Here is a 23,155-nt window from a genome sequence, read left to right on the forward strand (position 1 = left end):
GCTCCAGTTTTTCTATATTGAGTTTCACTGTATATTTTCAATATACAAAGTACCAGATGCTTAATAAGTATATTTTCAAAGTTTCCTTATTTGAAAGTGAAATGATTGTTCATGTGCAAATGCAATAGGTAATAAATTAAGCAACCAGAAGAAGAAAGAAAAGCAGTTAACAGAGACCCAGCACCTCAGTAGCTTTTGGGTCAGATCCATGTCTGCAGGCACAGGGGTGTGCAATCTATTTTCCTGTACAATGTGGAAGCAGATGTGTTGGGAAGGAAGATCAGAGCATGCTACCTGGAGTTTTGCCATGTGAGGGCAGCTTTAAAAGCTGGACTGGCTCCTAGGGAAGATACTGGGAAATTCATCACTGGTTTCATTGGGAGTGGGATGGGAATTCTGGCCAAGACCCAAGACTACTGCAGAGGATGCCAGGGGAGTGATAAATCATTGTTTCTCCAGGTAGGTTTGCATGGGATGATCTCAATTACTTTTGGTAGATCCCTACCTGGATCCAACCTCCTTAACCGAGTATGTAGTCTGAATCACCGCACCTTCAGTCTTAATGAATTATCTAAAAGTAGAGGTTTATAGGCCTGGATTTAAAAGCACAAGCAAGCAGAACTGAATAAGTAAATCCATCTTTCTGGTTAACGGAGTCTGCATTAACTTACTTTGATGTATTTTGAAACTAAGGTCAGTATTATCTTAATGCTTGATAAATTATTTAAAACATGGAAAGTGATCTCATTTGTCTCTAATTAATGCAATATTCCTTTATCAGCTTTAGTAGTAGTACTGTAGCCCAGAGAACTCTGAATCTCATTATTTTAGAGTTTTTGTAAATGAGGTTGGGGGGGAGGGCGGGAAATGACATTTCCAGACAAGGCAAGATATTAAATTTCTTAAGTTAAAATAAAGATTCATGTCTTGGAATAGCAGAACTGACTTCACTTAGCCTGTCTGTATCACTACATGCCTATGATCAATTGATTAAATAAACTGCTATTTCAGACGTCTGGAGTCTGTCAGACACTTGACTGTAGGCATCGCGCGCTCAAAGCCATTACTGTACAGGCCAACAATAGCATAACAGCTCAAAACCAAGCATTTCCTTCTGAACTCATTGCATATATCAGTGCATGACTAATTAATAGAGCAGAATGAAGAACTATGTAGCGCTGATGGGACCAGTGAGAACTCATTTTTTTCTCTGCTTTTATCATCTCACCTTTAATTTATTACAGTTTTCCATGCACAGAAGGCTGTTTTAGCACGTGCAAAAACAGATACTTTAGAAAGCACATCTGTTTTTCTCTAGAAGCTACAGAGCCTGACAGTGAGAGTCATATTCAGTAATCATAAGAACTAGGCCTGTTTGGCTCTTTTGTCTCCAGGATTCTACATGATCTCACAAAAAATATGTTTTCATTGATGAGGAAGGAATGTTGCTCTTTCCCCTGAAAGAGAGGTTAAAAAAGAATTAATTTTCTCACTTGGCACACTGGATACTTTGGTCTTTGGTAATGACTTTCTTAGTCACCCAAATATATTCTAATGTCAAAGTAAATGCAAACAGAAGGAAATTTAATCACCATGTGAATTAATTATGAACTAAAAAGTGGTTTAATATATATGAAAATCGAGTGTAATCCTGGAGCTAGTTTAATAGTACAGTAACGAGCATTTTGAGTTGGTAAATAGAGGTATAATGTAGTAAATATGGATTAACATCAAGCTGCATATTAATCTAGAAGTAAAATAACAACAACAAAAAACCCCAAGATCATACTAGAAACTTCATACTTATGTTTTAACATTGTTTAGAGAGCTTATTACTAAAGCAATAGATAAGATCTATGTGATTAAATTAGGCAAAACAGAATGGGGAGAAAGAGGGGATAATGGATATGAAAACTTCCTGCTGTAGCTGAGCATTTCAGGTTTGTGGAGTCTCCAATTTGCTGTCACCAAGTGGCTGCTTAGCAATCTGTGTGGCATCCCCATTCCCCTATGATTTAAATTAATTGTTAAAGGGAACACAACAAGTTGCTGCCCTTAGTCGAATAATTAATACATTGACAGCTACATCACAGAAGCCTTTCTTTAGAATTTCTATCAGCTGCCTTTTTCTGTTGAAACAGAAATATTTTAAGCTTGGGTGGTTTTTTCCTTGCAATTGTGCCTTTTGGCCTTTTGTTAAAGTTTAGAAGCTTGTCATAGGAGGCTAGGAACAAGTTGTTTGTTTGGTATACAATGGTATGCAAGTCAGTGTGCTATGGATCGATGTCTCTGCCATTACTAACTGCAGTTTTTAAGGAACGGACTTGGACTCAAGCATCCCTTCTTGCTCAGCATACTGTGCTCTTCAGTAGTGCTGGGAATGAAGAAGTGAAGACATGAGTGAATTTCCTAAAGCTATTCACACTGGTTTTAATACCAGCTGTAGTCCAGATTGCTTCTACTTTGCTAAATGTGTTTCCTTTTTATAAATCACATAAAATATAAAGAAAGCCCCATATCAAGATTCCTAAATAGCAAAAAATTTCAAAGATATTTCAGGCTATGTCAAGAGATATTAATACATCATCTCTCACTATGGAACTGGAGCTCTGCATATAATCCAAGAGATAGTATTGAAGAAAATAAGCATGATTGGGGGGATTTTTGGAGGTCTGATAGCTCAGTAAAGAGCAAATGATTCATACTGTCACCAAATTACAGTTGTCATAAGAGATTTTTATTTAAAATGTATTATTGTTCTAGTAGCTTTATTGTAATGTCCTAGACTAGTGTAAGTATCAACATATATTTAGCAAATAAATAACTTCAAAAACACAGAAGTAGTCTCCACAGATGTTATTGCAGGGATCAGTCAACCTCTCCAAAGTATAACTGAGCCAGAGGGGAAAAATTATTTGTTTCAGTGTCTTGAATTTATAACAAGAGTCTTGAAAATAACTGGATACCAGTGAAAAAGCTGTCTAAAAAGATGATGAAATTCTGAACAGGAAAGCTAAACTGCTGATAGTACAGCAAAAGAGCCTCAGCAGTGCTGAGGACTGTTAATGCAGGAAACAGCCAAGCATAAAAATCACTTTACATCAGATGATTTCTGAAATGAGAAGTGACACACAAATCTACATTGCAGGAACAAATCTTCAAGATCGACTCCAAGTGTGAATCAGGAAAGGGACGCTGTTCTTTCAACCCTAATGTGAACACGGTGTCTGTTATGATCAGTAAGTAAAAATGCTCCAAGTTGCCGAGGTCTAAACCTGTATGATCATGCGTGGTGTGGATTGATGGGATGCCTGAAATGAACTGGACACAGAATTCAGCCTCCAAGGACCAGTACCTTGTGTCTGGCTGATGGGCAAAAAGGTTGGATCCATCCTTGTTTCAAGATTTACATGAAGCTAAAGGTGGGTGTGCAAATGAAATGCAGAAATAAGCTGTTGAAAGAGAGAAAGAGAGAAACAGAAAACAACAGGGATTCCTTTTCCAGCTTACACATTTTTTCCCAGGGTTAGTTTTGACTTTGCATTAGCCTGTCTAGCATTTTATGTTTGAACAGTTTCTGACCTTGTTCATCCTAGACAGCACTTGTGTCTCATTTAATTATTTGTAAAATCTCAGAGTAGCCAGGGAAAGAAAGCCTGAAGACTTTAGTTAATTTGAATTTCTTTTTTTTTGTCATCTCTGCTGTAGAGCCCACCAGCTATTGCAAGGCTCTTCATTCTCCAATTGTCTTTATACCCAAACAATTTTGCAATTTTCTTCCATTTGAAAGGCCATTAAGTGATAAAACTGACGCACTGCAAATATTCTTGTGAATTGGTCATGACTGTACTCAGTGACTGTAAGATATACCCCACACAAAGAACTAGTGCAGTGCCAATTGCACACCTAAGTGAAAACTCAAAGGGGGCATGCACTTTGTGCAACCTAAGTCATCAGTAAAAGAAACTCTCTTTTTTTTTTTTTTCATTTCCAACCAGCAGGCACATTATATATACTTAGTGTAATCTGACTTTTCATGTTTGCAGCATGTTCACAGGCTTCTAGTGCCAAAGCCTTGATTTTTCAACATGTGCCTGCTCCTTGCTATATTTTTGGCTATGAAGGGAACAGGAGTTGCACTGATTTTTCAGTCTTTCTTAGCAAATAAAAATTAGTGGACACAGGTGCCACTTATTTCACCCAAGGTTTACAAGAGAAAAATGTACCGTGATTCTGCCATTCAGCTTCCACTGAAATCAATGGCACTTATAAATTGTGCCAGATATTTCCTTTAAAGTTTGAGTGTTATGGAACTTAAGGGAAGTGTCATATAGTCTATCCTACATGGTCTGTTCAAATATAAATTAACTTCTGTTTTTTTTGGTTTTTTCTGATTCCTCATTGTAAATATATTTAGTACAAAGGACAAGTAATTTCTTTCACAGGGGTATGAACTGAAGCACCAAGGTAAATGCCTTGGTGGCACTTAAGTCTTTATCCCATCAGTGCTCTAAGGTCACTTTTTACAGACGCTCACTGTGTAAAGCAAACGTTTGTTCAACATCAGTGATGGATTAATGCATTGCTACTCATTGCTGTTTTGGTATTATTAGGTGAATCAACTGTCATTAAAAGATAAAGTTTCCTTTACTTATTCCTTCTGGATTTTATGAAACATCATTAAAGTATGTTGTTTCTGAATTACTGTGAATACAGTAAGCTGTTTTTTGGTTTTGGGGTTTTTTTTTACAATAGATCTATGGCAGCTTTGTTCATGGACTTTACGTTATCTTCCTTAATCTCTCAGTTATGTGACTGAAGAGACCTTCTCTAATGTTTGACACATATTTCATGACATAATTCATCTACAAAGTTTAAATTATTCTGCAAAGGTCACGTTCTTTTTCAAAAGAGTCCCACAGACTGAATTTTATACTTTCTCACTGTTACTACAAAGTCCAGTCACTTCAAAAACATTAAGCTTAAATGAATTTAGTCTCAGTATCCATGCCGAAAAAGGGAAGATTTTGTAAATCACAGCTTGAGTTAAAATGCGAGGACTGAGCCCATGTACTGGACTCTCCTTTGAGCATTCTTCTGCAGGAGGAATTCCTTCCCCTTGCTTCAGAAGATAGGAAGTACTGCCAGACTGGGTAAATCTTCCACAACAAAGGAGCCATTTTAAAATATAGCTGCAATTTCTTTACAATTTGGGGAATCACCAGCATAGAATACAGCAGGAAAGCTCATTAACCCTTCAGAGGAAATTGAGGCTATAAAAACAAATTTGAACTTGGTACAGTTTGCCACTGTACAAAGACACTTTTGCATCAAGCAATGAAAAATGTCCTTTGAAGAAACTTGGTGTAACTAATGTGCAGGATGCATGGCTCTCTCCCAACCAAGACTCTGAGATATTTATAAAAGCAGACATACCTCATCAATTCAGTAATTCCCCCAATAACAAAGAGAAGTAGTGTCAACTAGTTGTGCTGTGCAGACCAAGTGCTCTGTGGAATTTAAGAATTTAACCAAAAGGAAGTCGAGCTGTTGGATATCATCTGATACATGATTAGCAAGTAGACACTAGGAATGCTTAAGACATAACTAATAGCATTGATATATAATAGGATTAGGATTACATAGTGTCGTACTATTGTTGAAGTATGTATGCAAGTGTATATGCATAGGACTGTACATAACACTTAGTGAGAACCGTAAAGCTGATCTCTTTCAGACAATTTATTTCATAATAAGAATAAAACTCTGATGGTTTGAGGCAATGTGGCCAATATACAAAATCAGTTATAAATCAGTGTAAATCTAACAATATTCTGTCAAGACATGCTCAGGAAGTAAATGCTTCACAAACATGCAGCGAATGCATTGTTTAAATCCCTTGTGTATGAATCTTGTCATCACTGGGAGAGATGAGAGCAGAAGAGTGGCTGCTGGCTGCTCTGCAGGGGTTCAGTTCAGGCTCTAGCCAGCAGCAGAAAAACAAAATCTCCAGAGTTTTAATCCTGTCATGAGCCAATAGTCTTCCGTATTGATGCACCCATACACACACACATGGGGCATAAAAATAGCCTCAAGTGCTTCTGAACCTGTGACTCTTGCCAGCTTGACCACACTCTCTGGGTAGTCCAGGAATTCAGACAAAAACATCAATCAAAGGACCCAGCTGTACTGGAATGTATTCAGCCACCACTCCCACTCTGACAGTAGAGTTTATTTTAGCTACTGTTTTCTACTCTGGGATTTCATTGTCATTAGTTGGTGGAAATTGCTTGGTTATTCATGGAGTAGAAAATGATAGTATATGTAATTATAATTATAATTCTATATATACGTATATTTATGCACACACACAGACTCACACAAACACAGATCTAGATCCTGACTGATGGACTGAGTTTTCAGACCTGCACAGGGAGCAGAAGTTCATAGTTCTGTTAATGTAAGAGTTGCGTATCTAATTCTGTTCAAGCATAATGACCCTATACTTAGAATCAAGTACATAAAAGGGGACAATTGTTGCTCCATATTACTCTGTGTAAAGTTCAATAATATGATTGTCTGGCCTCTGCAATACTGAAGTCAGCTTGAGGCTGCCTGGGGCAGCCTTGACAATCCTGTTGGTAGAAATGGCACCGATCCATTGACTGCAATAGATGTTGTGCCAGTTTATACCAGCAATAAATTCAGCACAGTCATTTTGTCTACTCTCATAACAAAAAAGCTTTTTGAAGTACGTACTTAAAAAATTGAGTGTGATTCTTTTTTGTAACACAAGCCCGATTTCCCAGTGATCCTTAGCAGTGAAAGTTGAGTAACTAAACTTCATGTCAAAGAAAGGTTCACCACATATGCAGTTCTACTGTTGCATTTAATTATGCAGTTCCCTAAAGTTTTTAAGAAAAATCTGATGATTCCTGTGCATTCTAGATTGTGTCTTTGTAAATCAGAGGGAAACCCTATCCCCATGACCTGATATTTATCTGTATAGTCTCCTCTGTAAATAAAGAGCTGATAAGTTTAAAATAAAAATAGATCAGTAAATATGAATTTCCCAAAAGGCATAACAATGCATTTGGTTTTTCTCCTCCAATTCAATTCTTTGCAGATGAAGAGCTTTTTTCAGGAATGTATATTGATTTTATGGGGACAGATGCAGCCATTTTTCGGAGTCTGACCAGGAGGAATGCAGTGCGAACTGACCAGCACAACTCCAAGTGGCTGAGTGGTGAGATGCCTTTTGTTTTACCAGAGCTTCTAATTCATTTCACAGAGATTCTGCTTTGTTTTGTTTAGAATAAAGAGCTTATATTTTTAAGAGCTTTTCTCTGAATTTATTTTATGAGTTGAGCCATGAAGAAATGTGTGTAATTACATATCGTAGACAGTGCACAGATATAAAGGGTTCACTGCATGAGCCAACCTCTTAGGCCACCCCACCTGATGATGGCCTTTTTTTGCATTAAGACTGAACCAAACTGTTCAAGGTAAAGTGTATGAAAACCTTTCAAACAGAAAGTGGTCAGACAATTTGACTTCTAGTGTAGTGCCTTCTCCACATCTAGTGCATCAGACATTGCCTTGAATTAGAGTGCCTGATTCTAAGTTTTTTTCAAATGAATTGCCAACTTCAGTTAATTCAGAGTGATCCACCTCTCTACAGAAGACTCACCATCACTTGCAATCAAAATATGTGCAGAAGAGAGTCTCATTATCAGAGAAGTCAGTGACAATTATTGCCATTTATTTCAATGAGAGAAACTTATTATCAAAACACAGTAGGAAAACTAATTTCTGAATGCAAACACTTAATTCTTGGCTTTACTGAAATCAATGTGAAAATTCTCCCTGAATTTACTGATAAGAAGACTCCTTCCAATTAAACTATTTTGAATTAAAATGGTAGTCAACCCTCTGAGCAGAGATAGATGTGAAAGGTTATAGAGCAGCTAACATCATTCCAATTTAAAAAAGCCTGCAGGTATGTTGAAATAAAGTTACTGTGTTTTTGTCTTCACTATTTTTAGGGTGACTCTTGTTATTCCTGTGTGGCTGTGACTACAGTGAAATCACAGGATTGCACTCAGAAGAAATTCAGTTCACTAAGAACGGGAAAATATACCTGCTTTCTAAATTTTTCTTCTGTTTGCTATACATTCTTACACTTATCTGCACACCCTGAAGTGTGCACCCTAAAGTGAATTAGGGGAAAAGAACCATTAATATGCCTAATTTCTGGAAAATCTATCTGTTACATATGCTTAGAACAGATACTTGACAGGCACAATTTATTTCTATGTTCTTGTAGAGACAGAGTCATGACACATATTAATTGAGAATGAGCTTATATGAACAGAAAAATGCTGCAGTCTAAAGTGAGTTTTCTGTCAGAGATCCAACCTTTATATCAGATTGTTTCAAGATTTGTACTGAATTTCAACCGATCAAGAAATCTTGTGTGAGCATTGAAAACATATAGCTTTCCTGCAAGAAGCTTCTTCCTTCAGACAACTGAGAATGTCTGAGGACTCCCTCCACTGACCATTATATTTTAGCATAGTAAATTGCCAAAATCATATGTTCTGCAGGTACTGACACCAATAGAAGTGGTTGCCTAATAAGGGATTGCAAGAAACTAGTGCAGCCATCTGCATGTCATAATGTACATTTTAAATTACATAACAATTTGCACTACACTAGTGCTCTGCAGCATTTTGTATGTTTATCAACCTCTGATATGAACTTAAAGATGTTCAAACATTTGCATATTCTGCTTTCCTTTTTCAGTGTTCCAACAGCTATTTTCCTCTCTTATTTATTCATTTTTGAAGTACCTTACTTTTTTTCCTAAAGACTCTTCTGGCAGCTTACTTTTATGTTTTGCTTCAATGATTCTTTCCTTAAGTACCTGAGATAACACACTGATTCTTCCCTCTTCTTCTTCCAAGTCTTTGAATCTCTGCAGTAATCCAATACTGTTGCTTCTGCATTTGAATTGTTTTTCTAAAAATCTGCTGTAGGATAAAACGTGAGGACACAGAAACTTGAGGCTCCCAGCAAGAAGCTATTTACCTGGTCATATCTGATATATCCACACATGAGGCTAGAGCATATAGCTTAACCTGCTGCAACAGTACCTCTACGTGCATTATATAGCATTTCCTTGAAGCAGTCATTAAGTGTCAAATCATTATTTGCTTATACTGATACAACTTTTGGTTTCATCTTTTTGGTATGCTGTTTCATTTCAGAGCCTATTTTTGTGGATGCTCATGTTATCCCAGATGGCACTGACCCCAACGATGCCAAAATCTACTTCTTCTTCAAAGAGAGACTCACAGACAACAGTGGCAGCACAAAGCAAATTCATTCAATGATTGCAAGAATATGCCCAGTAAGAACTATTTAGTTTGCCAGGTTGTTGGGACAAGCTGCTCGTGTGACATGATAAGCTAAAAGACTAAATGATTGAAAAGCCTTTGATTTATATTTGAAACAAATTTCCTGTTTCAACTTCCACATTCATAGTAAAGAGCTGTTATGAACACAGCTCAGGGTCTGAAGATATTATGCGTATCTGACTATACATATAAGGGTTTGGAAATGAAGTTCAGGAATTTGTGTATTTCTCTGACTCACTCAGAATAGTTGCCAGTGTTGAATTTCCACACTTGCTGTCCTTTGCACAAATGAGGTACGTTATTTGCTTAGAAAAACTGAATTGTCTGAATTATAAGACAGTGAAGTTTTTCACGTACACACGCAAACATACTCAAAATCTTTGAAACACATTGGAAATATCAGAGCCAAGCTTTTAAATGTGTTGATTTAACTTTCAAATGTTGTTTTCATTTTTACAATATCTGTCCTTTCTGAGTTCTTGCATTGATATATATGCCAGCCTAACTTTAAGAATGTGCACAGGAAAATTAAATTCAGGAGTTACGGATACTCCTGTGCAGTAGTTAATTTACAATTGCAGCAGTCCTCATGGTCTCATTTCTTTTTTTGTATCTATAATCAACTCTATATGAAAAATGATTGAAGTAGCTATTAATATATCTGGTGAAATGGATTTTTTCTAATGAGAGTAAAATTATAAATGCACAATCACTGCTAGCCTTTTCATTCCTTCTTTTGGAAAGGTTCAGGAAGATAATTGTGAGCATTTGTGTATTCCTCATCTTTATTCTGGGGCTTCTTTAGAATTTGATGCTTTGTAATGTTGTTGTGCATGGGTGTGAGGGTGTGTTTGGGATTGTGTTAAACTCCTTCTCTAGCAATATGAAGAGGCACGTGATCTCTTTTTTAATCTCCGTATTTTTGTGAGGGTGCCCAAAGGCCTTTTTTGGTATTTTGCAAGAAAATATTTCACTTAATTATAACTGTATTTCTTGTTGTTACTGTTATAATGAAGCTCAGATGATTTCTGAAAGGCCTCAGACTGTTTAAACTTACGTTAAAGTCAGTGGCAGAATCCCAAAGCCTATGAAAAAAAAATAATCTGAGCCAGTCATATTTGTATACTTGTATACCATCATATTCATATATCAACACCTTTGAGACAGGCCAAATATATTAGTAAAATGGTGCCAAGAGACACTGCCAGAAGACCCCTTGTGGATCACTCAGAAATTCTGATTACCAGCTCCAGGAGCACTAGTGAAACATGCACAGCATTTTGTCGAAATGTGCTAAGCAGTTTGGAAGATACTGCTCTTCTCTAAGCCATTCACCAGCAGAATGAGGCAGGAGCTGCACCATCTGATTTAGCAGTTAATGTTTCCACCTTGCAGTGGAGAGAGGTGGAATGATCCTTGAGTGAGCTGTGACCAAGCCAGCTCTGCACCAAGCTATCAGGACTTGCAATAGTGCAAAACTAGCCATCATTTCTGAATTTAGTTCAGAGCATGGGCCAGCATGAGTTCCTAGGTCACATACAGTTCCTAGGTCACATGCAGCTGTACTGCTGTCAGGATTAGAAGAAACATCCCTCCATAGTCCTATTAGAGGTAGCATGGACTTCTCCACACTAGGTGTCAGTGAGTGATACAGACCTCCACAGTCACAGACCTTTCCAGTCACACCTACACACACTGCTGCTGTACAAAATCTACTGCCCAACCCTACCAAGCCTGCTAGCCCAGCACAAAAAGTCTGCTCAGAAAACTAGTTCTTGTTTTTCCTGTATCTGGAGTGTTTAGATGAGGGGTTATGGTTTAGGCTTATTTATTTTTTATATTGAATATAGCAGCGTAATTGTCTAGATGATGAGTCAAATGAACCTGAGGAAAATGTTGGGAAGCCCAGTAAAATGTTAGCTGTGTTGTATTTTTTTTCTGAATATAATATTCCTTTCCAGAATGACACAGGTGGTCAGCGTAGTCTCGTGAACAAGTGGACAACATTTTTGAAAGCAAGACTTGTGTGCTCAGTAATGGATGAAGATGGAACAGAAACTTACTTTGATGAATTAGGTATGGCAAGAAAATCCCTTAAAAGTTTTATCTAAATCCTGCACTCATATTTAATTATTGATGTTCATTCAGCTCCTCAGTCAAGTTGTTAACAGTGAAATCTTGGCCCTGTAGACCAGTTTTTTTCATTTCCAGTTTTATGACAGGAAATGAAAAAATTCTTCCTAAATCTCTAGTTCATGACAAAATTCCCTTTCCAGTTTTATTACAGGAAATGAAAAAATTCTTCCTAAATCTCTCTGAGTAATTATCATTATCTTTGAAATAAAGGTAATTAATCTTCACTATGTAAAGAAATTATATTTTTAAAAATTAATATTTTAAAGGGAACAAGTGAAGTCTTTGTTATTTTGCTCCTAGTTAGGATTATGGTGGAGGTTTTTTAACATACATTTCTTTGAAACTGTTTCGTATACCACTGTGTAACATACAGCTTTTCTGCAATACAGTTTTTCTTTTTTGATCACTGGGTAAAGGCCTCAATATGATAGTTCAAGATAATACTAAAAAATCCTGTTACTGGCACCAGCAATAATACTATGAATAAATATAATGTTGCAAGATTTATTCAGGCATTTAGATTTCCAGTTCAACATATGAAACACTGCAAATATTCAATAAATAGTCTATACAGCAGTCACAAAATATTTCCTTTCAATAAGGAATTAACAGATACATATCTAGATAGTTAAGTGCCAAGCAATGTTATCAGGAAGTTTCAAATTCTATATTGTCCACAGCTGTGGTGTACAGTGTCATAGTTCTAAATTCAGGTATTGGAAGATTTGGTATATGGTTTAGTATAAATACAAATATAAATAATATAGATAGCTATTGGGCCCCACAGTGAGGCTGGATCTGATTCTGACTTTCTCTCCATTACTATCTCTCTTTCTTTTCTCTGGCATTATTGCTGGTTTTCATTATAGCAAATGGGGTTCTGAGTCTTTTTGACTTGGTATCATTATGAATAGTTTGTGTACTTATGTTGGTTCAAGGTTTCAATGGAACCTGATGGGCCTAGAAGCAGATCCTAACTTGCTCTAACTCAGATGTGCAAGGTACTTGGAGAACTGACTCTCAGAAGCTCCCGGTGCCTAAGCACAGCCACGGCAACTAATCTTTCAGAGCTGTGATGTACCTGCCCACCCCTCTTCAGCAAAGCAGTAGGAAAGCCGCTTTTAGATTTCTGTATGACAGAATGTAGGACTGTACAGAATAGGAGACAATTTCTCAGTCTGGGCTCCAGCACAATCCTGTAGCAAAGATGAAGGACACAACCACAGCTGTAAATGCAGAAATTGGGAGAGAGCAAGCACTTCTGTTTTCATGCATAATGCAGAAGAATGTAACACTTCCAGTCCTGTGCGGTGAAGTCTCTGACTTTTGACGTATTTAAAAGAATATTTAAAAAATTCAGAGGGATAAATTAAGGAACTACATAAATTAATTGAAAGCCAAAGAACATATTCTATGGTAAAAAGCTCAAACAGTTCAGTCGTTTTGTGTGTTGTAAGATACATTTAAGAGGTAGCTTGATTATAGTTATTAAAAACATTTGTAAGGAGAAACTGTCAGAGATTAAAGTATTTTTCACTGAAGTTTAAAAAAAATACTCAACAGATCAGAGGTAAGGTGGGCAAATTCAGTTCAGTGAGTAGGTACAGCTTTGCATAATACAGTCAATAAATCCCAACACAACAGAAGCTGGGAGGTTTACATCTCTCAGTGTCTTCACTGCAAAGCTGTGTGTCATTCATGTCATGTTGAAAATCAGCTAGGGAGGGCATCTAGAGAGTCTACTGGATGATAAAACATCTAGTTGTCCCACTTTGGATTACATCTGTCTATGAAACTCTGACCTACCGCAACTTAAACGTTTGCCTACTGTTAAAAAACCTGCTGAAACAAGATCCAGCTGAGAGAAATAAGGGACATTGATCCTGAACATAGTTTAAAATCTTTGCCTTTTGTCTTCATAAGGCTAGACGGCATGGAGTTAATTTCCAAATCTGTTTCTGAATGTTCGAATGCCAGATTTATGCATATGGTCCATTTGTATGATAAGTCTACTTTTTCCTGTTCAAGTCTGAGACAAAACTACTGTTGACTTCAAAGGAATAAAGTAATAAATTAAACAGGAAAATAAAGGTTTTATTAGTGTTCAAAATGTTTTTAATTTTTCCTTTTCTTTCTTACAGAGGATGTGTTTCTTTTAGAGACAGATAACCCCAGAACAACGCTTGTGTATGGAATTTTTACAACATCAAGGTAAATTGAGACATTTTTAAAAAAACCTTTCTAAACTGCCCAGTTTTCTATATGAAAACTAAAAGTGATAGATTGTGGTCAAGGCTGTTTATATGCTTCCTGTGGCCATTGTTTGCAGGCAGGAGTAACAGTTTCAGTATCATTACTGTTAGTATCCATGTTAGGGCTATGCTGCATGGAGCAAACTGGTCCCTGACATACTGTCATCTGGCACTGGGAAAACATTTCCGTGGAGGACCACTTGTTACCGTTCCACAGCGGAAAGCTAAATGACTTCAACACAGTGAACTCATGTGGCCTCTGAGAGAGCTTAACACCGCCTGATGGACACCCAGCACCCTGAAGGATCAAACCGGGAATTCTTACATGAATTCATACAAATCATTTCCAGTCTCTCAGCTGGCAGATGATCACACAGATGGCAAATAACCCGTGTCGGCTTCAGTTGGCTATGAAAAGACGGGCTTTTATGGCATTTGATCACCTCCTTGCAGCCTTAAGCTCTCCATTCCCAGCCAGTACTATTCACTTACTATCCAGTTTAGAAAGCATTCAGTGAGTTCCCAAGAGCAGTGGAAGTACTACATATGGCTTACTATGCTGAAACTCTCCACGAAGATAGACCGACAGGTGGACCAACAGATTCTGCCATCTCTACCTTTATTTTTTTTTTCACTTTTCTCTTGCCCTCACCACATAATGCTATTATATAGAGTAATAATATTTACTGCTTACTGATTTCTGATATGCTATCTTGTCTTATTTAACAGTTATTACTTAACTTCAAAGAGGTTATTTTGCTTATTTTTTAATTTAATTTATTTGATCAAATTAGCAAATTATTTAACTTACTACTAGTAATTCCTTTAATGGCAATTTCTAGCAAAAAAAAACCAAAAAAACCTTGCATGAAAAAATATTTTTTCCCAAAACACTTTTCTGTCTTTTTTCAAGGATTCAGGGATCTGCTTTCTCATTTGTAATAATTTCAGTAGGCTAGCCCTTGGCTAGCAGCCAATACAGCCGTTCACCCACTCCCTGCCAGGTGTGGTGAACCAGCCAGGAAAATATGATTTTATTATATTTAATTGGGATAAAAAAGAATCTCATAACCTGTAAACTTCTGGTGCTCTCTGCATTTTGTGATTCCTACTGCACAAAAAGAGAAAATGCTGAGGTTATGTTTAGCAGTAAAACCACACTTATGATTAGGCTGTGGATGCAACATGCCTGAACTGGAAACACTTTTACCTAATTCTCCTGGTATTCCTGCAGTGGAAATGAGGTTTGAATCACAGGACCATATAAGGTGACAACAAAGAGAAAACTTCACTTTTTCCTGGCTCTCAAGCTGTTTTCTCTCTCTGTTGAAGTTTTTACACTCATGTGTTTCTGTTATCATGAACCACATGGTCTGTGCTTTCTTGCTATTTGTTTGACTATAGATTGGGTATCTTACCTACTTAAAGACAGCAATCATAATGACTTTTACTCCTTAGCAGTTCCTTTATCTTCACCTCTGTAGACTTCCAACTCATAAAAGTAGGGAGAAACATCCCACCAAATAATAATTAATACTTTTATCTAAACCATATAGAAGGAAACCAAGTAATATTATCATAGAATCATAGAATGGTTGGGGTTGGAAGGGACCTTAAAGATCATCTAGTTCCAACCCCCCTCCCATCAGCAGGGACACCTTCCACTAGACCAGGTTGCTCAAAGCCTCATCCAGCCTGGCCTTAAACACTTCCAGGGAGGGGGCATCCACAACTTCCTCAGGCAACCTGTGCCAGTGTCTGACCACCCTCACAGTGAAGACCTTCTTCCTAATATCTAATCTAAACCTACCCTCTTCCAGCTTAAACCCATTTCCCCTTGTTTTGTTACTAACTGCCCTTCTGAAAAGTCCTTCCCCAGCTTTCTTGTAGGCCCCCTTCAGGTACTGGAAGGCTGTTATAAGATCTCCCCGGAGCCTTCTCTTTTCCAGGCTGAACAGCCCCAACTCTTTCAGCCTGTCCTCATAGGAGAGGTGCTCCAGCCCTCGGATCATCCTCATGGCCTCCTCTGGACTCATTCTAACTGGTCCATGTCTCTCTTGTGATGGGGGCTCCAGAACTGGACGCAGCACTCCAGGTGGGGCCTTACAAGAGCGGAGTAGAGGGAGAGAATCACCTCCCTCAACCTGCTGGCCACGCTTCTCTTGATCCAGCCCAGAATACTGGGCTGCAAGTGCACATCACTGACAAAGATGTTGAACAGCACCGGTCTCAATATCGACCCTTGAGGGACACCACTCGTCACTGGTTTCCACTCAGACTTTGACCTGTTGACCTCAACTCTTTGAGTGCGACCATCCAGCCAGTTCCTTATCCACCAAATGCTCCATCCATCAAACCCACAATTTTCCAATTTAGAGACAAGGATGCCATGTGGGACAGTGTCAAATGCCTTGCACAAGTCCATATTGAAGCAAATTATTTTAATGTCATAATCTGTTATGAATCTAGCATAAAATACCTGACAGGACTAAATACATTTCTTAAAACTATTAATACCATCTAGCAGGTTCCTCCTGCTCATCCATATATAGCTGACCAATGTGGCTTGCACTTTTCTTGTTTAGACAATATGTGTAATGTTTTCAGGTTTTTTCTGGAGTGTTTTGTTTTTGTTTTTTTTCTTTTTCAATTGAAAACAGAGGGTTACTCGGATTATCTTTATCCTACAGGCAGATTTCAGACTGTCTGGAGTTTGGACTTTATTAAGACAAATATTCTAAACCTTAGCAGCTGACCAGAGGGTTACTTGGATTATCTTTATCCTACAGTTAACATCAGGCAGATTTCAGACTGTCTGGAGTTTGGACTTTATTAAGACAAATATTCTAAACCTTAGCAACTGATCTGCAGTGAGGTGAAAAAAAATAAAAAAAGAAAAAGAAAAAAAGAGTTAATTCACTCCAGTCAGCCTTAGCATCACTCTGGAAATTATTCCCTTAGTGCCCTTCATCATCACGAGGTGATGGAGTCCATTCAGGGCCTGTGCTGGCTGAGAAGATATCTGAGACCATTGCTGAAGCCAGAACAGTGGAAAAACACGCTCTTCTCATAAATGACCCCCCAGATTCTCCTCAGGAAGCATCAAACTTCAAGCTTTTTGAACAGGTCTTTGTAAGACCAGTTTTGTGGGTGGATTTGAGGACTGTATAGGAGTAATTCCTCTACAGCCACAACCTGTCCCCATTTTGCTTAGAAAAGCTGGCAACTGATTGTAACCATCTAACCAATTCTAATTGTGCTGGATGTTTTGATTAATATTTAGCTGCGCATTTTAGAAGGCTCATGGAGGTCTTGTGGTTAATATACTGGTAGGGAGTTCTGGAAACCTGTACTGAGCTTGGCAGTACAAAGTTTATAAAACGCTTGTCTCACTGAAGTCAGCAACATTTTTGCCATTGATTTAACTGGGGCCTGATTATATTTCTTTCATATTAAACATTAGGAAATTTTCTTATTCCACCAGTAGGATAAGAAAATTTCTTCCTCCCTTTTTTCAGTTCACTGTTCAAAAAGGTGGTAGGTCTTATGGAGTAATAGTGTATATTGATAAGCTAAATTAGTTTATTTAAAATGTATTAAATCCATGCTATGGAAGCATTAAATTGTATTAAATATATTATTTTAGACTATATTTAATATAATCTTTCATTATTTGAACATGCAAAATGATGGAAAAGCTATACAGAAGTTGGTAGATTGCAATATTAACTTTTCCCTACTGTCTTCCAGCTCCATATTTAAAGGCTCAGCTGTGTGTGTGTATCATCTATCTGACATCCAGACCGTGTTCAATGGGCCATTTGCACACAAAGAGGGCCCAAACCACCAGCTGATTCCATATCAGGGCAGAATTCCATACCCACGACCTGGCACCGTAAGTACAAAGATGTTTATCCAGGCTTGCCAATTACTTGTCTTTGTTTAATACATAAATAAATATTATTTATTCCAGGAGAATGGACTGTATGTGACTATGACACTTAGTTACAGTTCAGAACAATTTTATTTGGTTCTTGGCTTGCCATACCAATCATGTAGAACCTGAAAATCTTCTAGAGAATTAAAAGTCATGCAAAATGTTAATTGCTCTTTCACTTTCTGCTCAAAAGGTGGTAAGAATTATTTAATTAAATGGCAGTCATATTGTTTATATGTACATCTACATTTTGTGTATATGAGCAAAAGATAGCTAAATAAGCATACAAAGACAGCACTGTGAGTGTCTTCTACACTCTGGATCCAAATGTCTGTAAGTCTGTCTTCAGTCTATGAATTTTCTGTAGTTCTCTGAAGTTTTGCAGCTCAAATGGGGTGGTTGGGAGATGTAGTAGGAGAACAAGGCTTCTGGGATTTGTCATTTGACTAAGTCTAATACCCTGTCAGGTGCTGAATCTTGGATGAGAGACCTAGAAATACATGAGTTTTCTTGCCAGTCAGCTCATAGTAGTCCTCCTTGTTAAGAATGCATTTTGTATGCCTTAAAAAATTCTCAGGACTTCCTTTCACTGTATCAGGGGTAGCAATAATCTTACAATAAATTGTGCACCATTGGAGTTAGCTCTGTTTCCAAGTTTTATAGAAATGTCTCATGAAAGATTTTTTTTTTTCTTTTCAACTTCATGATGTATAAAAAATGCTGTTGGTGCAGTTTTGGCTTTATTTATTTATTTACTTATTTGCACTATATTTACCAGAAGTATGAAGTCTACTATTTCCAGCTTTAATGAAGAATACATTAACTTTCTCTAGAATCTTCTCTAAATCCGTGTTTGCTAAATGAAGTATGGTAGTGTGGACTTTTGTTGACTCTTATGGAGTCTTCTTACAGTGTCTTAAGTATTAGAATTAAATAAGTATGCACAGAATCATAAATCATCTCTTAACAATGTAGTTATATTTTTTAATGAACTTCGTTGCTTTTACATTTATCACAGGAAATTAAATTTAATTTTAATTTTGCAAGTCACTGCAAGAACCTTTAACCATATCACTGTTTCATTCATATTCATCTTTGTGCTGTAGATCTTGTTCTTTCACTTTCTTTCTCGTACACTAATGCACAGATACATGGAATAGCTCTCCCAGTTCACACAATTCTTCATGACATTTTAGTGCAGTTATTACTGGCTGTAAGATTTAGGACTTCAGGTTCCCAGATCTCTAGAATTAGCCAATCAATACCTGATATTCCAATAAGGTCTAATGCTAACTGATATTCCAATAAGGAATTCATACAGCTCTAATCTCATGATTTCACTGAGGCTCTAAGCTTCAACTTTACAAAAAAAGAAGATAAATGGCCCATTGAAACAGGAAGTTTTACACTCCTGTGATTAGTTACATTTCAGAATTCCTTGCTGCTTCAAAATATTGTATTTGTGTGTGTTTCCTCAACTAATGCCATGTTATTCTTGGTTTACCTCATGGAGGCTTATGAAGTGTTCCAGACAGGCTTAAAGAAATTGGGCAGCACAATGGAAAGGAAAAAGAAAATTCAGATTTGGACTTAGCATGGTGACAGAAATTACCTACATTTTTCAGATGTGCCGATGAGCTCTAAATTTGAAGATAAATTCTTAGATCATAGCTCACACAACAAATAAGCCAATAGAGATTCTTTTAAGATGATCATTTCTGGTTTTCTGATCACTAGCTTTTCTGTGCTTCCTCACAATTCAGCCACAAAACAGTATGTTAAAGTTGTATTTTTTTAAGCTGGGACTTGTTTGTCTTTGCTTTTATTTTACTGCCAAAAAGTTCCAGATCACAAACACTATTTTTCACTTATGTCAAACCGTCTGTAAAAATCAGGACACCGGGATTTTTTTGCTGCTCAGAATTTGTGTTCAAAGGGTTAACTTTGAATAGCCATGCTTGCAGATTATGGGGCATGAGGCTCTTTCTCTGGAACATGGGGTTCTTTTGCAATTTCTGGGATGCTGGACTAGACAGGGATGACTTTTTATATTAAATGGAAAATCCTACTTTACAGTTTCCTAAAGAGACGTTCATATTAAACCTCTGGATAGAAATGAATGTTCATTGTGTCACGGTACATTAGATAAATAATGAAAAGACTTCAGTATAACTTCAGTAGGATTAAATAAAGCAATTCATTCATTTGGCCATAATCTGCAGCGTTTGGCTGCCCTTCTCTAAATATCAATGGTTTCTTATTTCTCCACAAGCAAAACTTACTTAGGGAAAAAGAAAGGAAAAAAAATTACATAATTGGCATCTTGCTACTAAATTCAGTGATGTTTGAGGATAGTTTCCATTTTTCAGAGTTTACAGAAATAGTTTTTGTACCTACAGTATGCTGGGAAATAGACTGTAAATTAAAGAATTCTGTTTGTCTCTGCAAGCTAACTGCATAGTGATCAACTGTGAACATAATAATTGTGTAGCCAAGTCCTTGAATGAGGTGTGAAGGATACACATTCAATCCCTTCAGGAAAGGGAGAACTTATAGGGTTCTTAGTAACATCTTTTGCTTGTCATTGGTTTATACGAGGGATAGCAAAAGAATTAATTGATTAAAGATGTTTGTTAAAGCTTTTCTCAGAACAACGATTTAGTGTAAGTTTTTAGGGTCATACTGGGGTGAACTATAGCATCGACATTTTTGCAGGAAGTCACAGATGAAGGTCTTATGATCTCCAAGTCAAGAATGGGAGGATAGAAAGTATCAGAGAAAGTCTTCTTTTAACTGAGCTGTGCGGGACACGAAAGTTTAATTTGAACTGCTCATGCAACAGAATCCCTCTGGAGAGGAACTAGGGTCTGGCAAATCACTACCAAGCAGGATAATCTTGCTAATAGCCTACGATTTTACAAAGACAGTTCTTTTTTCAGCATTTGCTGCTAATCTTAGCAGGTAGCTCCACACATTTCCTGGAAGACAGTGGATGGAAGTGCCACAGTGGGAAAGGAGTAAAGCAAAAAAGATAATCAGAATTCAATTTTGTGAGGACTTAGAGGGCTACTATGTAGTGTCATTTCTAATGAGAACCAAACTAAAAACCTCAGGATTAATAAGAGTCAAGAAGACTCAGTTGTTGAGGCTTTAAACTAAGAGGGGGGAGATTTAGGTTAGATATTAGGAGGAATTTTTTTACCCAGAGGGTGGAGAGGCACTGGAACAGGTTTCCCAGAGAAGTTGTGTATGCTCCATCCCTGGAGGCATTCAAGGCCAGTTTAGATGGGGGCCCTGAGAAGCCTGATCTAGTGGTTGGCAACCCTGTCCACAGCAAGGGGGTTGGAACTAGATGATCTTTAAGGTTCCTTCCAACCCAAACAATTCAATGATTCTATTATATGATTCTGTGTCAGGTGGGAAAAGAAACCCATATCTGAGCTGAGTTCTGGTTCTTCTTCCTGAAGATAACTGATGCTAAAGCAGTTTCTTTTAAAGAATTCCTACCAGAGCTGCTCTACTTTGTATAAATAATTAAATCCTAATTGAGTCAGGAGATGATTCTAAAGCCTGGCATTAGTCTGCAGTCCCCTTTCTACTTTTTTCCTGGTATCACTCGCTGAATAGTTTATTATGTGCACAAGATGGAACAGCTTTTAGCAGTGAGGATAGAACAGGCACTCCTGCCTGGTGATTAGAGGGATCCTCTGGGCGGTGAAGACCCGGATTCTAACGTTTGCTTGCATCAGGTAGGTTGGACACATGACTCATATATCCCCAGAGAATTTCCTCTGAGTATGATTCATTTTCTGTAATTTTAGCCATCTAAAAGCGGGGCATTTAGTCTGAATTGCTGGTTATAGAGGAAACCTAGATGGCTAACTAAGAATAAATGCCTGACTTTGAGACAGTAGAAGTCAGGTGAGGTAAATCTCTCCCTAAGCTACTAGCTATTTTTGTGTCTGTGGTTTTGACCAGAAATTCCATCTTAGATGTAAGAATGGTCCTCATCAAAATAAACAGTTTCCATTAAATGCCTCATATTGAACAAATCAACATTTTCCAACGGGAAAAATATAATGTTGAAATATTTCTGAATAGCGCCAATACTTTGAGGAGAGTTTCACAGCTCAGAAATCTGGTAAGTGGTAGAATGAAAGCTCAGGAGCAGCAATAAGAAGTGCATTAATAGTGGTTGAAAAAAGTCATGTAAATTAACATAAGTACCTCCAGAACATTGTACCAGTTACTGACATAGCTCCAGATTTCTTCCCACAGTCTTCTTTTAGTTTCACTCTCAGTAAGCACTTGAGATTGCTAAGATTGCTTTTATTTCCTCATGAGGTTCAGAATGCTTCAGGGCTGATTATCTGGATGGTTCTTCATTACATACAAAGAAGCATCCAGATTATTCATGGACCTCTTATTTCTCTAGCATAGGGGAAAGTAGACAAGATCCTGTGAACGGTCAGTCTTCTCAGATGTAAATGAGATGTTATGGGACACCTCTCATCAACTCCATCTTATTGTTTTTTCAAATGAAGATGAGTCACAGGCCCTTTCACCATCTCATAACCAATGTAATGACCAGAGGGATATCGACCAATATTACAGTTAATATAGAATTTTACCTTTTGCCTTTGCACTACATCTGTAACAAACCAGCTGTGAAATTTTGTATGTTCCCATACCAATCGCTTGGAATTTTTTTTTTTTTTTCAGTCGGCAGTTTGGAAGCATAAAGAATGTGGAAATAGGTCCAGAAGTATGAATCTTTGCCATCAAGATGGATTTTGAAAGTGCAAAAATATGTTTGTGTTTGCTTTATCTGAATTGATGGGAGTTCAAAGTGTAGCTATTCAAGCACTTCATTCCCATTACTAGAATGTAATTACTTTCAGTCAGAGTCTGAAGTGCTCTTTCAGGACCTTACTTTGTCAACTATCTGCCAATATTTTTAAGTGAGTTGGAGATGAAAACTCTCTGAAAGATGGTAAGTATTGTTAAGCATTGCTGTGCATGTTTCTTTCAGTGCCCAGGAGGAGCCTTCACACCTAATATGAGGACAACCAAAGAGTTTCCAGACGATGTTGTGACCTTCATCAGGAATCACCCTTTGATGTTTAATCCCATTTACCCAATACACAAGAGGCCATTAATCATCCGGATAGGAGCTGACTACAAGTATACAAAGATTGCTGTGGATCGAGTGAATGCTGCTGACGGAAGGTATCACGTCTTGTTTCTTGGAACAGGTAAGACAAACTTAGCAACAGTCATTTTTCTCCTTTGCATTATTATTTGCAATTAATTCCAATCTGTACAATTTATAGCTTTCAGAAATGTTTGTTTAAACAGCTTTGCTATCTACAAAAATGTCTATAGAAATCTGTAAATTATACTCTTTTTAC

General features: G+C 37.4%; 1 protein-coding gene across 2 annotated transcripts in view; it reads left to right on the forward strand.

The window, feature by feature from the left end:
- The window catches only part of SEMA3C (semaphorin 3C), a 58,748-nt gene that overhangs the window by 12,757 nt on the left and 22,836 nt on the right, over positions 1 to 23,155 (forward strand). For both annotated transcript variants that reach the window (XM_029084603.1, XM_029084602.1), the window contains 7 exons: positions 3,149 to 3,239; positions 7,127 to 7,246; positions 9,270 to 9,412; positions 11,381 to 11,495; positions 13,697 to 13,766; positions 17,558 to 17,702; positions 22,777 to 22,999. In XM_029084603.1, the coding sequence (XP_028940436.1) occupies positions 3,149 to 3,239; positions 7,127 to 7,246; positions 9,270 to 9,412; positions 11,381 to 11,495; positions 13,697 to 13,766; positions 17,558 to 17,702; positions 22,777 to 22,999 (907 nt within the window). The remainder of the gene's footprint in view (positions 1 to 3,148; positions 3,240 to 7,126; positions 7,247 to 9,269; positions 9,413 to 11,380; positions 11,496 to 13,696; positions 13,767 to 17,557; positions 17,703 to 22,776; positions 23,000 to 23,155) is intronic.

The sequence above is a fragment of the Antrostomus carolinensis genome, unplaced genomic scaffold, assembly GCF_000700745.2.
Source record: "Antrostomus carolinensis isolate BGI_N321 unplaced genomic scaffold, ASM70074v2 scaffold2944, whole genome shotgun sequence".
Classification (NCBI taxonomy): Eukaryota; Metazoa; Chordata; class Aves; order Caprimulgiformes; family Caprimulgidae; genus Antrostomus; species Antrostomus carolinensis.